General features: G+C 31.3%; 2 protein-coding genes across 2 annotated transcripts; both read left to right on the forward strand.

The window, feature by feature from the left end:
• The first annotated feature begins 220 nt into the window (after positions 1 to 220).
• Positions 221 to 2,162, forward strand: LOC117922892 (berberine bridge enzyme-like 14). Its single transcript, XM_034841101.1, has one exon. It carries the CDS (start codon positions 390 to 392, stop codon positions 1,995 to 1,997), a length of 1,608 nt encoding a protein of 535 aa, XP_034696992.1. The 5' UTR covers positions 221 to 389; the 3' UTR covers positions 1,998 to 2,162.
• Positions 2,163 to 9,446: 7,284 nt separating this feature from the next.
• Positions 9,447 to 11,351, forward strand: LOC117924156 (berberine bridge enzyme-like 21). Its single transcript, XM_034842736.1, has one exon. The coding sequence runs from the start codon at positions 9,482 to 9,484 to the stop codon at positions 11,078 to 11,080; it is 1,599 nt and encodes a 532-aa protein (XP_034698627.1). The 5' UTR covers positions 9,447 to 9,481; the 3' UTR covers positions 11,081 to 11,351.
• Positions 11,352 to 12,753: the final 1,402 nt, after the last annotated feature.

Here is a 12,753-nt window from a genome sequence, read left to right on the forward strand (position 1 = left end):
GTTTTTTTGGTCAATAAACTTTATCACAAAATAACAAATCAGTAATTTGGTAGGGGTTGTCAGTTTTTAGGCATATTCTGCCTTTACCAGCACAATTTAGTACTTTTATCAACTTCCAAGATGTTTCATTTACTTGTTTTTTTCCACTGTAACTATTATTTTGATTTCCCTTTTTACAAAATTATGGCAAAAGCAAACAGAAAAGCTGGTGAGATATTTAGAATTGAGTTATGGTGGTGGCCATATCTAAGGATTGAAAGGAGAAATTTCCTGGTTATTTCCTACTTTTCACCCTTCCCTTTCACGCCCTTCAACCGTCTTAATCATTCCCAAATACTTTCCATGGAGTCTTAGAAAGATCTCTCCAATGGAATTGAGCAGTAGATGAAATGGCGACTTCAAGATTTGCAATTCTCTCAGTACTTTCGGCTCTTGTGCTCCATTTTTCGTTGACTATGTCAGATCCAGTCCATGACAGCTTCCTCCAATGCCTTTCACACCTCTCAGCGCCCTCCCCACCAATCTCAGGTGTTTTCTACACCCCCACTAATTCTTCATACGCATATGTCTTGCAGTCATACATACAGAACCTCAGGTTCATGTCATCCACAACCCCAAAACCATCGTTTATTGTAGCCTCTTCTCATGTGTCTCATGTCCAAGCCACGATTATTTGCTGCAAGATCCATGGTTTGCAGCTTAGAATTCGGAGCGGAGGTCATGATTATGATGGCCTCTCATATGTGTCTGATGTTCCCTTTGTTATTCTAGATATGTTCAATCTTAGAGAAGTGAGTGTTGATATAGAGAATGAGTGGGCATGGGTGCAGTCTGGGGCGACAATGGGTGAACTTTATTATAGAATTGCAGAGAAGAGCAATTTGTATGGCTTCCCAGCTGGGGTTTGTCCCACTGTTGGAGTTGGAGGCCATTTCAGTGGTGGGGGATATGGGAACATGATGAGGAAATATGGCCTATCTGTTGATAATGTGCTTGATGCACAGATAGTTGATGCAAATGGGAGAATTCTAGATAGGGAGTCCATGGGAGAAGATCTCTTCTGGGCCATTAGAGGAGGAGGTGGAGCTAGCTTTGGAGTGATTGTTGCCTGGAAAATTAGGTTAGTTCCTGTTCCAGAAACTGTCACTGTTTTCAGAGTTGAAAGAACATTGGAACAAGGTGCAATTGACCTTCTTCATCAATGGCAATATGTAGCGGATAAGATAAATGAAGATCTCTTCATTAGGGTTGTCATACTGCCAGTTAATAGGAAAGACCATAAGACAATAAAAGCTAAATTTGTCTCCTTGTTTCTTGGAAATTCTGAAAAGCTTCTTGCTCTTATGAGTGAAAGCTTCCCTGAGTTGGGCATAAATGGCAACAACTGCATTGAAATGAGTTGGGTTGAATCAATTGTTTATTGGTCCAATTATGTAAAGGGAACACCAATCAGTGTATTGCTCGATCGAACACCCCCATCACGAAAGTATTTGAAGAAGAAATCAGACTATGTGCAGGCACCCATATCAAAGGCAGATCTAAAAGGGATATTGAATACCATGATGGACTTACAGAAACCAGCTTTGACATTCAACCCTTATGGTGGCAGAATGAGCGAGATTTCAGAGTCTGAGACTCCATTTCCTCATAGAGCAGGGAACATCTACAAAATTCAATACTCGGTAACCTGGAAAGAAGAAAGCATGGAGGCTGCAGATCACAATCTAAATATGATAAGGAGGATTTATGACTACATGACACCTTATGTTTCAAATTCACCAAGGGGTTCATACCTGAACTACAGAGATATTGACTTAGGCGTCAATCAAAATGGTAATGTAAGTTATGAAGAAGCTAGTATCTGGGGAACCAAGTATTTCAAGGACAATTTCGATAGATTGGTACAAGTGAAGAGCAGGGTTGATCCAGACAATTTCTTTAGGTATGAACAAAGCATTCCATCTGTTACAAATAGGAATTATGTAATGGCAGAGTAGAGCCATCATGGTAGAAAAAGTTGTTATTAGCTCCAGTCAGTATGCAACTCTGCATGAATAAATATTTGATTATGGAACTAGAGAAGAATCAGAAGGTTAGTCTGTAAAGTATATTTTTACTTGATGTTTCTTTAATTAATTGGTTTTCTATCAATTTGTTGTGAACCACCATTCTATTGATCATCACTAAACTTTGTGTTTATTCCTCTTCCAACTTTACTGGAATGGCATTTTTAGCAAACAGGATCACAATATGATATTATTGGAACTTACATAGCCCCCTAGAAAATGTAGGAAAACATTAAAAACAAATCAGAACTTTGCCCCATTGCAGATTTGCTAAGGATTGTATTCATTGGTATCTTTCCCTTTAGGGGGCTCAATGCTTACTGGCTAAGTGGTGGTATGATTATCCTTTTTGGAGCTCTTTTTTCCCCAAATGTTCCTTTTTTTTCCTTTTCTTTTTTTCTTTTTCTTTAATGTTGGGGTTGATGCTTCTTCTTCACAGTTGGTTTTGGGAGCTGAAAATTTGCATATAGAATGCTGACAGTTCTTTTCCAAATGTTTTCACTTTTGGAGTGAGTTTGAAGGACATTTTTTGTGATGTCATTTGGTGTTCTTTTTTTTCCCCAAGCTGTTGGGGTTTTTCCAATCTCCTATTTGTTCGAATTACAACATATAGTTGCTTAGATAAGACCACATTTGGTTTTGGAATCTGTAAAAATTGCATATAAAATGTTTTGGAAGGTTTAATCTAATCGAGTCTTCATCTTCTTCTGTTTTTCTCAAATACTTTGTATATACTGTGATGATGGCTCAAATATATCAGATTTGATTTGAGAAGCTTGAAAAAATGCTTATAAAATGCAGATAATTCTATTCAGAAGGTCTAATCTGGTCTAAACTTTTCTTTTTTTCCTTCTACTTATATGCAGAATTGAATTTACTGGTCTTCAATTTGTCTTCTTTCCTCTGAAATGAAATCAAATGCTAAAAATTACAAAATTTGCTGCAGCTTATTATTATTCAAACATTACTATAGCTCAGATGATGTCACATTTGATCTTGGAAGGTTGAAAATTTGCTGAACTGCTGATAGTTCTCCTTGAAATGTTTAATCTGATCCAATCTTTCTCATTTTCTTTTTGTTAATCTGATCAATTCAATCTATGGAATTTCAGTGTCTTTTCTTTTCAATGACATCAAATAGCAAAATTACTAATCTTAATCTTTATGGTTGTTTCGTAGTGGTATGTCTGTCTAAAATTCGTACTTTGGATGGTTAAAACTGCTAAATCTTTAATTAATGTTCTCATCTAAGAATGCATCTTGGAATAATAGAGTGTCTCCATGGTTGGTTTTCACCTTGGAATCAAAGGCCATATGAGGATGAGAGTCTAGCATTGCTGCAGCCAGTGAGCTATTGTTCAGGAGATGTCTGGTTTTTGAAATTCTACTGCATCATCAAGTTACTTGCCTCCTTTTAAACAAATTGTGACAGAGTTAATCTAAATTAACGGAAGTTTCTTTTGGATGCATTATTTATATAAACTCTGCCTCTGCACAACCCTTTTTTTCATGTGGATTATTTAATTCCTAGGCTACTGGTTCACCTTCTTGCAGAAGATAGGACAGTTCTTAGTTTAATTTCTTGTATACTCTAAAATCCAAAATAGCAATCAAAGTTTCCTGTGTGACAGTTTTGTAAGACCATTAAATACTGGATTGAGAGCTTGTCTAGGAATGATTTTGAAGAGACTAAGAGTCTATTTGACAGTAATTATTGAAAGTATTTCTAATATTTCTAATGTTTTAAAAATAAAAAATTTCAAACGTTAAAAAAGTTTAAAAAGTTTCTTAAAATCACTATCAAATGGAGTCTAAAAACGTATTTGACAATAATTTTATAAAGTGTTTTTAATATTTTCAATACTTGAAAAATAAAAATTTCAAGTGATGAAAAGGTTAAAAATACTTTTCTAAAATTACTGTCACATCCTTTAAAAACAAGCAATGGCTACAAATAAAAAATCCACAGAAAAGTAAAATCTAAATTTGCAAAAAAATAAATGAAATCATGTTATGTCATTGTGTGGTAAGGCCTAGAGCGATGTTTTAATAAAGAAATGAAAAGGATGACTTCTAGTATAGTTTGTGTACAAACCTTGGTTATAGAACATAGGGGAAGCAACAAGAGCAAAGGATGTGATGTTTGTTTTTTTTGACTTATTATTGAATGTATTTTGCTTTTAGACATTAAATTGTGTGTTTTTATTTTTATTTTTCTACTTATTTTTTTTTATATATATAAAAAATAAATTGATTGAATAAAAAAATCAAAATATTTTATTATTTGCTTAATGGTAAAAAAAACTCATTAAAACAACCAAAATAAAATCTCAATACAACCTTCCCCCTATTAATACTTAAGAAAAATAAAATAATAGTAAACAAAATAGAGTACTTATTAGTATTAAGTTGTATTTGGAATTAAGTTAAATTAAGTGAAAAATCAAATATCACGTTAAAGAATATCTAAATCCAATTAAATATTTTCACTATGGTAAAAAATGTCAAGTGAAAAAGAATCTATCACAACTATCATATTCAAGATGTGATGAAGGTTTAATATTAGGTCATTATAATATAATTATCGTAGCTAATTTAATATTTAATGAATATTATTATTAAATAATTATAATTTATTCGAGAATAGCGCTGTCAGCTTGTTTAGAGTTGACTAAGGAGAGAGGTAAAAGGCAAAGAAGATAACAATCAACCACAATAAACCTAAAATTTATGGCCAATCCTTGGACAAGTCGTAACCATCTTCCCATATGGAGGCCAGAAGAAGAGCCGTGAAGTATATAAAAACTACTTAAACTCACTTTCAAAACTTGTTTCTAGAAATCATCTCTAATATCCTCTATACCTTCCATTTAAGACGATGTCTTATTAATTATTAATTTCTTTAAATTTGAAAATTGAAAAAAATAAAATAAAATATTCTTTTTAAAATAATGATTAGTTAGTTTGAACGATAATTACAAAATACCTCTAAAGGATATGTTTTGTTTGGCTAAGGGGACGGATTAAAATATCATGATATTTTCGTTCATTTATCAAGGTACCCCAAATAAAAGGTTCACCATGAACCTCAACCAACCATTGAGACAGATTTGCCCCTTATTAAGCATACCACACCAAATATATATATACATTAAAAGTCCTCAAATAAAAAAAATATTAAAAAATAATAAATATAATTATTTTATAATTAAATGAAAAAAATTTATTTAATTGATGATAAAATTATCGCATTATTTAATATGATTAAATTAAATAATTCATAATTTTAATATTAAATATATTTTAAAATTAGATATATTATAATCAAATATCATAATATTATTATTGAATAGTATTTTATATAATTTAATAATAAATATTTTTTTATTGATCTATATAATATTATTATTAAATATAATAATTATATATATATATATATAATCATTTTTTTTAATAAAATCAATTTATATATTTTGAGATTGTCAAAATATCCATATAAATCCATAAAATCGAATTTAATCTGTGAGTCCGATACTTTCATCGTTAAGGATGAGGAGAAAGCTTAACCACAAATTCACTGAATGAGATGTTCTGTATTCAAAAGCAGAATACTGGTGGTGAGGCCGAAGTTTTGGTCGTGGGAGACGTGTGGTTTGGGTAAGCGGCGGAAAATAATTGGAACTCGAGGCCCGACAGCAATGGTGGTTGGGTCGAGGGTCCCCGGTCCCAGTGCCCAAAATATTCAAAAGGCTGTCGGCTTTGAAAAGTCTGAATCCACCCTCCGCCACTGGTTTTTTGACTTTTGAGGGCTCTGACCCTCACCTTCTACGCGTATACCTCCCATTCACATTGACATTTTTAAAAAAAATAATTTAAAAAAATAGATTTTAAGAATAATTTTTTAAAATAATTTTTAATATTTTATAAAATAAAATTTTATTTAAAAACCTAAAATTATTTTAAACATCTTTTCAATATTTTTAAATATATTTTAAAAATAATTTTTATGTTCATAACTTATGTTTAATCATCATATATGTTTATATAATTATTATTTAAAACAGATTTTAAAAAATAATTGAAAATAACTAAAAGATATTCTCTAAAAATAACTTATTTTTCAATAATAAAAAATAAAAAAAATAGAAAATAACTTTTTGATTACTAATCCTATTTTTCAATTTTTTGTTTTAAAAAATATAAAATTGTTATTGAAAACAATTGTCAGGGCTTTAACCACTCTTTAATCAATGTGCATTATTCAAAATATCCCCCTAACATTTCTTTTTTCTTATTATTATTATTATTATTATGTAAATGCTAGAATCTCTTCATGTATTTTGAATTTTACTATAAAAAAAATGTACAATTAAATGGCTCAAATTTATTTATTTATTTTTATTTAGAAATAGTTTATGTGGAAGACGCAATATGTATTATAGTTCTTATTTATTAATAATTTGGTTGGCTGCCAACTTTTTTTTTTTTGTGACTATATATTATCATAAATGGAAAATTTTAATTTATTTGATCCTCAAATTTTGATCATTAATTAAGATAAAACCCATATTATTTTGAGCTACTTTTCTTACAAAAAAATAAGTTTAGTTAAAAAACTAATATTAAAATGTCAGTCGAAACCTATACATGTCACTATAATTTGTCAATTTTATTTAAAAATATTTTTGTAAAAAAAGTATATTTTAAAAATAAAAATTTGTGAAGGTATGAAATAAAATCTCAAAAGTCAAAGTTTGCGAACTAGAAAATTTAGATATTTCCTTAAATGCATGAATAGCTTATCGTGACCGATTATTTTAAGACGACTTTAAGTTTTATTTGGTTTTAAAAAAATTATAGTCATTATTAAATTTCCAAAGTTGATTTCAAATAGCATGCACACATGTATAAAATCACACACACAAAAAGAAAAAAAAAAACAACAACAACAACGACTTACACATGAGACATGACAGTTTGGAAACAAATGTTAGAATTTACAAATTGATTGAACAGATTTGATGGCATCAATCATGGAATATTTTATGACTAATAGAAATCCATTACATGTAGACACCATACCTAAGAAAATTAAACTCAATTGATAAAGGGTTTACCTTTTCACAAAAGAGAGCCGACTTTCTTTAATCTTCAATCCTCAAGCCTATGTGCTCAAGAACATAAACTAACAACCCACATTCTTAGTCCACTCCTCTCCTTCTTAAGAAATTGAACCAATTAAATTTGATTACCAATTATGCTTAAATCACATGTGGGCTCCATGTGATAACAATGTGGACTTGTCCATCCATTCTAACATTTGGAGATAGTTCAAAGGTGAGATTATTATTCTTCTTACTATTATTTAATAAAATACAATCCAAGAATATATAATATCCCCACCTCCCCATAGTTTGACTACTTCTTCCCTTGGGAGAGTCACTTGAGTAGTAGCAGTAAAGATACATATCTTTTAAATATATCTAAATTTTTTAAATATTAGGGTCTATTTATTCCAGATCCTGTTATTTGATGTAAATACATTTCATTATCATTGGTATTAAATTTCATTAATTATAACCCCTAAGAATTTATATTATTTATAAAATTTATTTATTTTAAATAAACTTCAAATAAAAATATTTTAAATGAGAATATTTAACAATTCTTTAAAAACTAAATTTTATTCTTTTTAAAAAATAAAATATATCTATATGAGTGCTAAACGATGAAATTTTTGAAACTTGTGATAGCTTAGTGAATTTAAAGTAAATCTTAAGGGGTCTCAATAAAATTAACCCTACATATTATATAAGACTTGTAGAGAAATACATTTTATATGATTTTGCTTTTTAAAAGATTATAAAGTACTCAATTCAATTGTATTCAAAAAGAGTTTATGAAATAAATTATTACTTTATTTGATATGACAACATTTGTAACATACTAAATTCCCAAATTTAGATTACATGGGAATTTAGATTATATTTAAAAGGGGAAGTATTTTATATTTTTTTAAAATCACTGTTAATTATTCTTTTTTCATATCACCAATTAATTTGTAATATACAATAACATAATTATGTATTTTGTTTAAATAAAAGTCACTTTCTATTCCATTAAAATTTCAATGTATGATAATTTAAATTGAAGTATGAATAGGTCTACATTTTTTAAAACTTTGAATAAAAATTATTGTGAAAGTATCATTTATTATTTAAATCTTGTATAAAAGTCAAAATTTTTACACTTTGTAGTTAGACAAAATATTTAAAAATAAATTTCAACTTGAAAAACCAAAGATTTAAGGACAAGTTTAGGAATGATTCTAATAAAGGTATTTTTTTTCTAGTTGCATTTTTCTTAATAGCTCTTTTTTTTTTAAAAAAAAAAAATTATTATTTGGATAGAACATTTTTATGGTATTTTTAATAGTTTGCTATGTTATAAAAAAAATTTATCTAAAAAATATATATAAAGTGATAATTTAAAGGTTAGTGATTATTTATGCTTTTCTCTTTAAAAAAAATTCATATAAAAAGCAGAATTTTTTATTAAAAAAATATAAATTAATTTATATTCTTACACATTGCTTTAAAAAAATTTAAAATTTGAGATAGTAACAGACTTTTAAAAATAATTACCTTTTCAATATAAATATAAAAGAATTATTGTATTTTATATAAAAATTATATTATTTTCTTTCTTAAAAAATAAAAAATGTATGTAAACAAATGCTCAGATTTTTGAAGTTAGAAAGCCAAGGTAACCTTTTCTAGAAAATATTTTGAAATATTATGTGACTATTTAAAGAAATATGAATATGGTATCTTTTATAAAATCATCTAAAAACATATTGTTTTTTTTTTTCATGTAAAACAAAATGAAAAGTTAAGCCGGCCTACCGCGGCCGCCTAGAAGCTTAGCACCAATGACTAAACTCGCGCCATCGATAGTAGACCACGCGGAGTTGGTCAACACAATATGCATACCATTAAAAAAAAGGGATTTTCTGAGACTCCAAACAGAAAGTGAGTTTCCAAATTTGAATTTAAGAAAATAACAAAATAGCAACTATAATTTCCTTTTACGTAGACTAGTAACAACTCCATCATAACAAAATCAAGGCATGATAGTGTGACCATTGAAACTAATCCCCATCCGTCAGATCCTTCAACTACTGTTATTCAGCTCGTAAATTTTATAAAAGTACGATACAGAAAAGTAAAGCTTATTGCTATTATTATCACAGGTTTCCATATTTTTTTTCTTCTCTGTAAGAATTTTCCAAGGCGGTTTGCTTTTACTTTTTCCTAAAGTTAATGCATGGGGCCAGAAGGAAAGCCCACTTGGTCTTTATAAAAGGGTCCCCAGCACCTCTGCCTATTGAATACTACAACAAAAAAGTGACAAATATGAGGACAGCAAGCTCTGCCTCTGTTCCTGGGCTTGTGTTCCTCCTTAGTTTTCTGCTTTTCTCTTCATCGTCGTCATCTTGCGAAGCCTCAGATTCAGTCTATGACACCTTTATTCAGTGCCTAGCCAGCCATTCAGATCCATCTCCTCCTGCTTCATCAATAGTTTATAGTCAATCCAATTCTTCCTACACAACAGTCCTTCAATCTTATATCAGAAACCGAAGGTTCAACACATCTTCCACCCCCAAACCCCTCATCATTGTGACCGCCTTGGTTGAATCCCATGTCCAGGCTGCCATTCTTTGCTCCAAAAACGTCGGCATGGAGATGAAAATCCGCAGCGGCGGCCACGACTATGATGGGCTTTCGTATATCTCGGATATCCCCTTTTTCATCCTCGACTTGTTCAATCTCCGGGCCATCGACGTTAACATAGGCGATGAGACTGCTTGGGTGCAGGCAGGTGCCACTCTTGGAGAGCTTTATTATAGAATTTGGGAGAAGAGCAAACTACACGGATTTCCAGCTGGGGTTGGCCCAACTGTGGGTGCTGGAGGCCACATAAGTGGGGGAGGGTATGGCACTATGTTGCGAAAATATGGACTGTCCATTGATCAGCTTGTGGACGCCAAAATTGTGGATGTGAATGGCAGAATTCTGGATAGGAAGGCCATGGGAGAGGACCTCTTCTGGGCCATTAGAGGAGGTGGTGGAGCCAGCTTTGGGGTCATCCTTGCATACAAAATCAAGCTCGTTGCTGTCCCCGAGACTGTCACAGTTTTCAGGGTACAGAGGACTTTGGACCAAAATGCCACCGACCTTGTGTACAAATGGCAACTTGTTGCCGATAAGATCGACAATGATCTGTTCATCAGGGTTCTCCTGCAACCCGTGACCGTGAACAAGAACAGAACTATCAGAGCATCGTTTGTTTCGCTGTTTCTCGGGGACGCTGCTCGGCTCTTGTCTGTCATGGACAAGGATTTTCCTGCACTGGGGCTGAAGAAAGAGGACTGCATGGAAATGAGCTGGATTGAGTCAGTTCTGTACTGGGCTAATTTCGATAATGGAACATCACCTGATGCTCTGCTGAACAGGACTTCGGATTCAGTGAACTTCTTGAAGAGGAAGTCGGATTATGTGCAGACACCAATCTCCAAGGAGGGACTGGAATGGATGTGGAAGAAGATGATTGCGATAGGCAAAACAGGGCTGGTGTTCAACCCATATGGAGGGCGAATGAGCGAAATTCCCAGCTCAGAAACGGCCTTCCCCCACAGAGCTGGGAACATATACAAGATCCAGTACTCAGTGAACTGGAGCGAAGAAGGTGAAGAAGCAGACAAAGAGTACATGACCCAGATAAGAAGGCTCTACAGTTACATGACCCCATTCGTCTCCAAGTCCCCAAGAGGTTCATTTCTCAATTACAGAGACGTTGACATTGGGGTCACTAAGACCTGGTCCTACGATGAAGGCAAAGTTTACGGTGCCAAGTACTTCATGAACAATTTTGATAGATTGGTGAAGGTGAAGACTGCAGTGGATCCTACTAATTTTTTCAGGAATGAGCAGAGCATCCCACCTCTCAAATAGAGATATAATCCAGCCTCAGTCTCAGACTCTCAGTATGTTTAATTTGACTAGAGAAATAATACTATATTTCATTACCCATATATAGATTTATGGAAAAATAAATAAAAAAATCAAAGGTTAGAAACGGTGGGTAGGCGTTAATTCTTTCCCATATTGTATCATCCCCTATTATATCTTGGGAACAAGGAAATGAGATGTCACATATAGTGAACAATTGTTTTAAGCTCAATTATTATTTTAGTCAATGGAAAGGATGATATATTACGATCAAGCATTGGCTGATTAGCAATAAAAGTCAATCAGCTTCACCTAATTTTATTTCTATGGAGGAATATCATGGTCCTACTAGTTATAGGTGGTAGAAGATGTCAAAGGATTTGCACGAGAAGCAAATTGTTTTTCTGTTATAAGAGGATGGCTACAAAAGGGATGTACCAGAGTATTAATCGTTTTTGTCACTTTTGCCATATGATTGTACAACACTTGGACTTATTCTTAAAATTAAAAAATAATAAATTTATAAATATACATAAGATTCCTGAAATTCTTAACTGCTTACATTGAAAAAAATAATGATTTTAAAATTTATTTAAAAAATTGAGACAAAATGTTATATTTTTATATATAGAAGTTTATATATGTTTTCTTAATTAGGTTTTAATGATTATAAAATAATGTTAAGATTTAAATGAAGTGAAGTTTTTAAGTTTAAATGAGAAAATATAAAGAAACTTTAAGGCTATGTTTGGTTCCCAGAAAATTTGAAGGAAAATGCAAGGGAAAGAAAATACAAAGGAAAAGTAGAAGGAAAGAAAAAGTGAAGGAAAATAAAAAAATAGATTAAAAGTTGATAAATTATTTTTTTTGTTACTTCAAACTCATTTTATTTATTTTAACTCATTAATATAAAGATTAATTAATTTAAAAATATATAAGCTTCTAATTAGTTTTAATTATATTTGATTTTCTTTGATATTTTTCATATGACAACTAATCATGAAAAAATCATTTTCCTTTGCATTTTTTTTCTTTCCTTGGTATTTTCCGGGAACCAAACATAACCTAAAGAACTATGGAAGAAATTCATAGTAACGAAGACTTGGATTTTTTTTTTAAGACTCCAAGTGTTTTGGGAAAAATTTTAAAATGCCATTTATTAGTACATCCCAACCTCCTATGCCACAACCAACTTTAATCATGCATGCTTGAAAAGCATCTATCATGACCATCATATTTTGAAATATTTATAGCATAAACATTATCACATCTATGACCTATGAAAATGGTTTTATTATTTTCAATATCTTTGATGATGCAATGAGATGCTTCAAAAATTACTTTAAAACCTTTGTCACAAAGTTGACTAATGCTTAAAAGATTATGCTTTCAACCATCCAGTAATAAAACACTTTCAATAAGAGAGGATGTGTCATTACCAATGTTGCCTTGACCAATGATCCTTCTTTTTGCATTGTCTTCAAAGGTAACGTATCCTCCCTTTCTCTTTGTAAGGAAAGCAAACTTGGATCCATCCCCGGCCATGTGTCTTGAGCATCTACTATCCAAGAACCACTTATTCTTCTTTGAACCCTACAAAATAAAATTCAAGTTGATTTAGATACCCATATCTTTTTGGATCCTTGAGGGTTAGTGACCTTGGATTTCTCAATCCA

Source organism: Vitis riparia, chromosome 10, assembly GCF_004353265.1.
Source record: "Vitis riparia cultivar Riparia Gloire de Montpellier isolate 1030 chromosome 10, EGFV_Vit.rip_1.0, whole genome shotgun sequence".
NCBI classification, from domain to species: domain Eukaryota; kingdom Viridiplantae; phylum Streptophyta; class Magnoliopsida; order Vitales; family Vitaceae; genus Vitis; species Vitis riparia.

Bases quoted from the DNA above. Each gene is read 5' to 3' on its own strand.
- LOC117924156 (XM_034842736.1), top strand. From the start codon at position 9,482: ATGAGGACAGCAAGCTCTGCCTCTGTTCCTGGGCTTGTGTTCCTCCTT.
- LOC117922892 (XM_034841101.1), top strand. From the start codon at position 390: ATGGCGACTTCAAGATTTGCAATTCTCTCAGTACTTTCGGCTCTTGTG.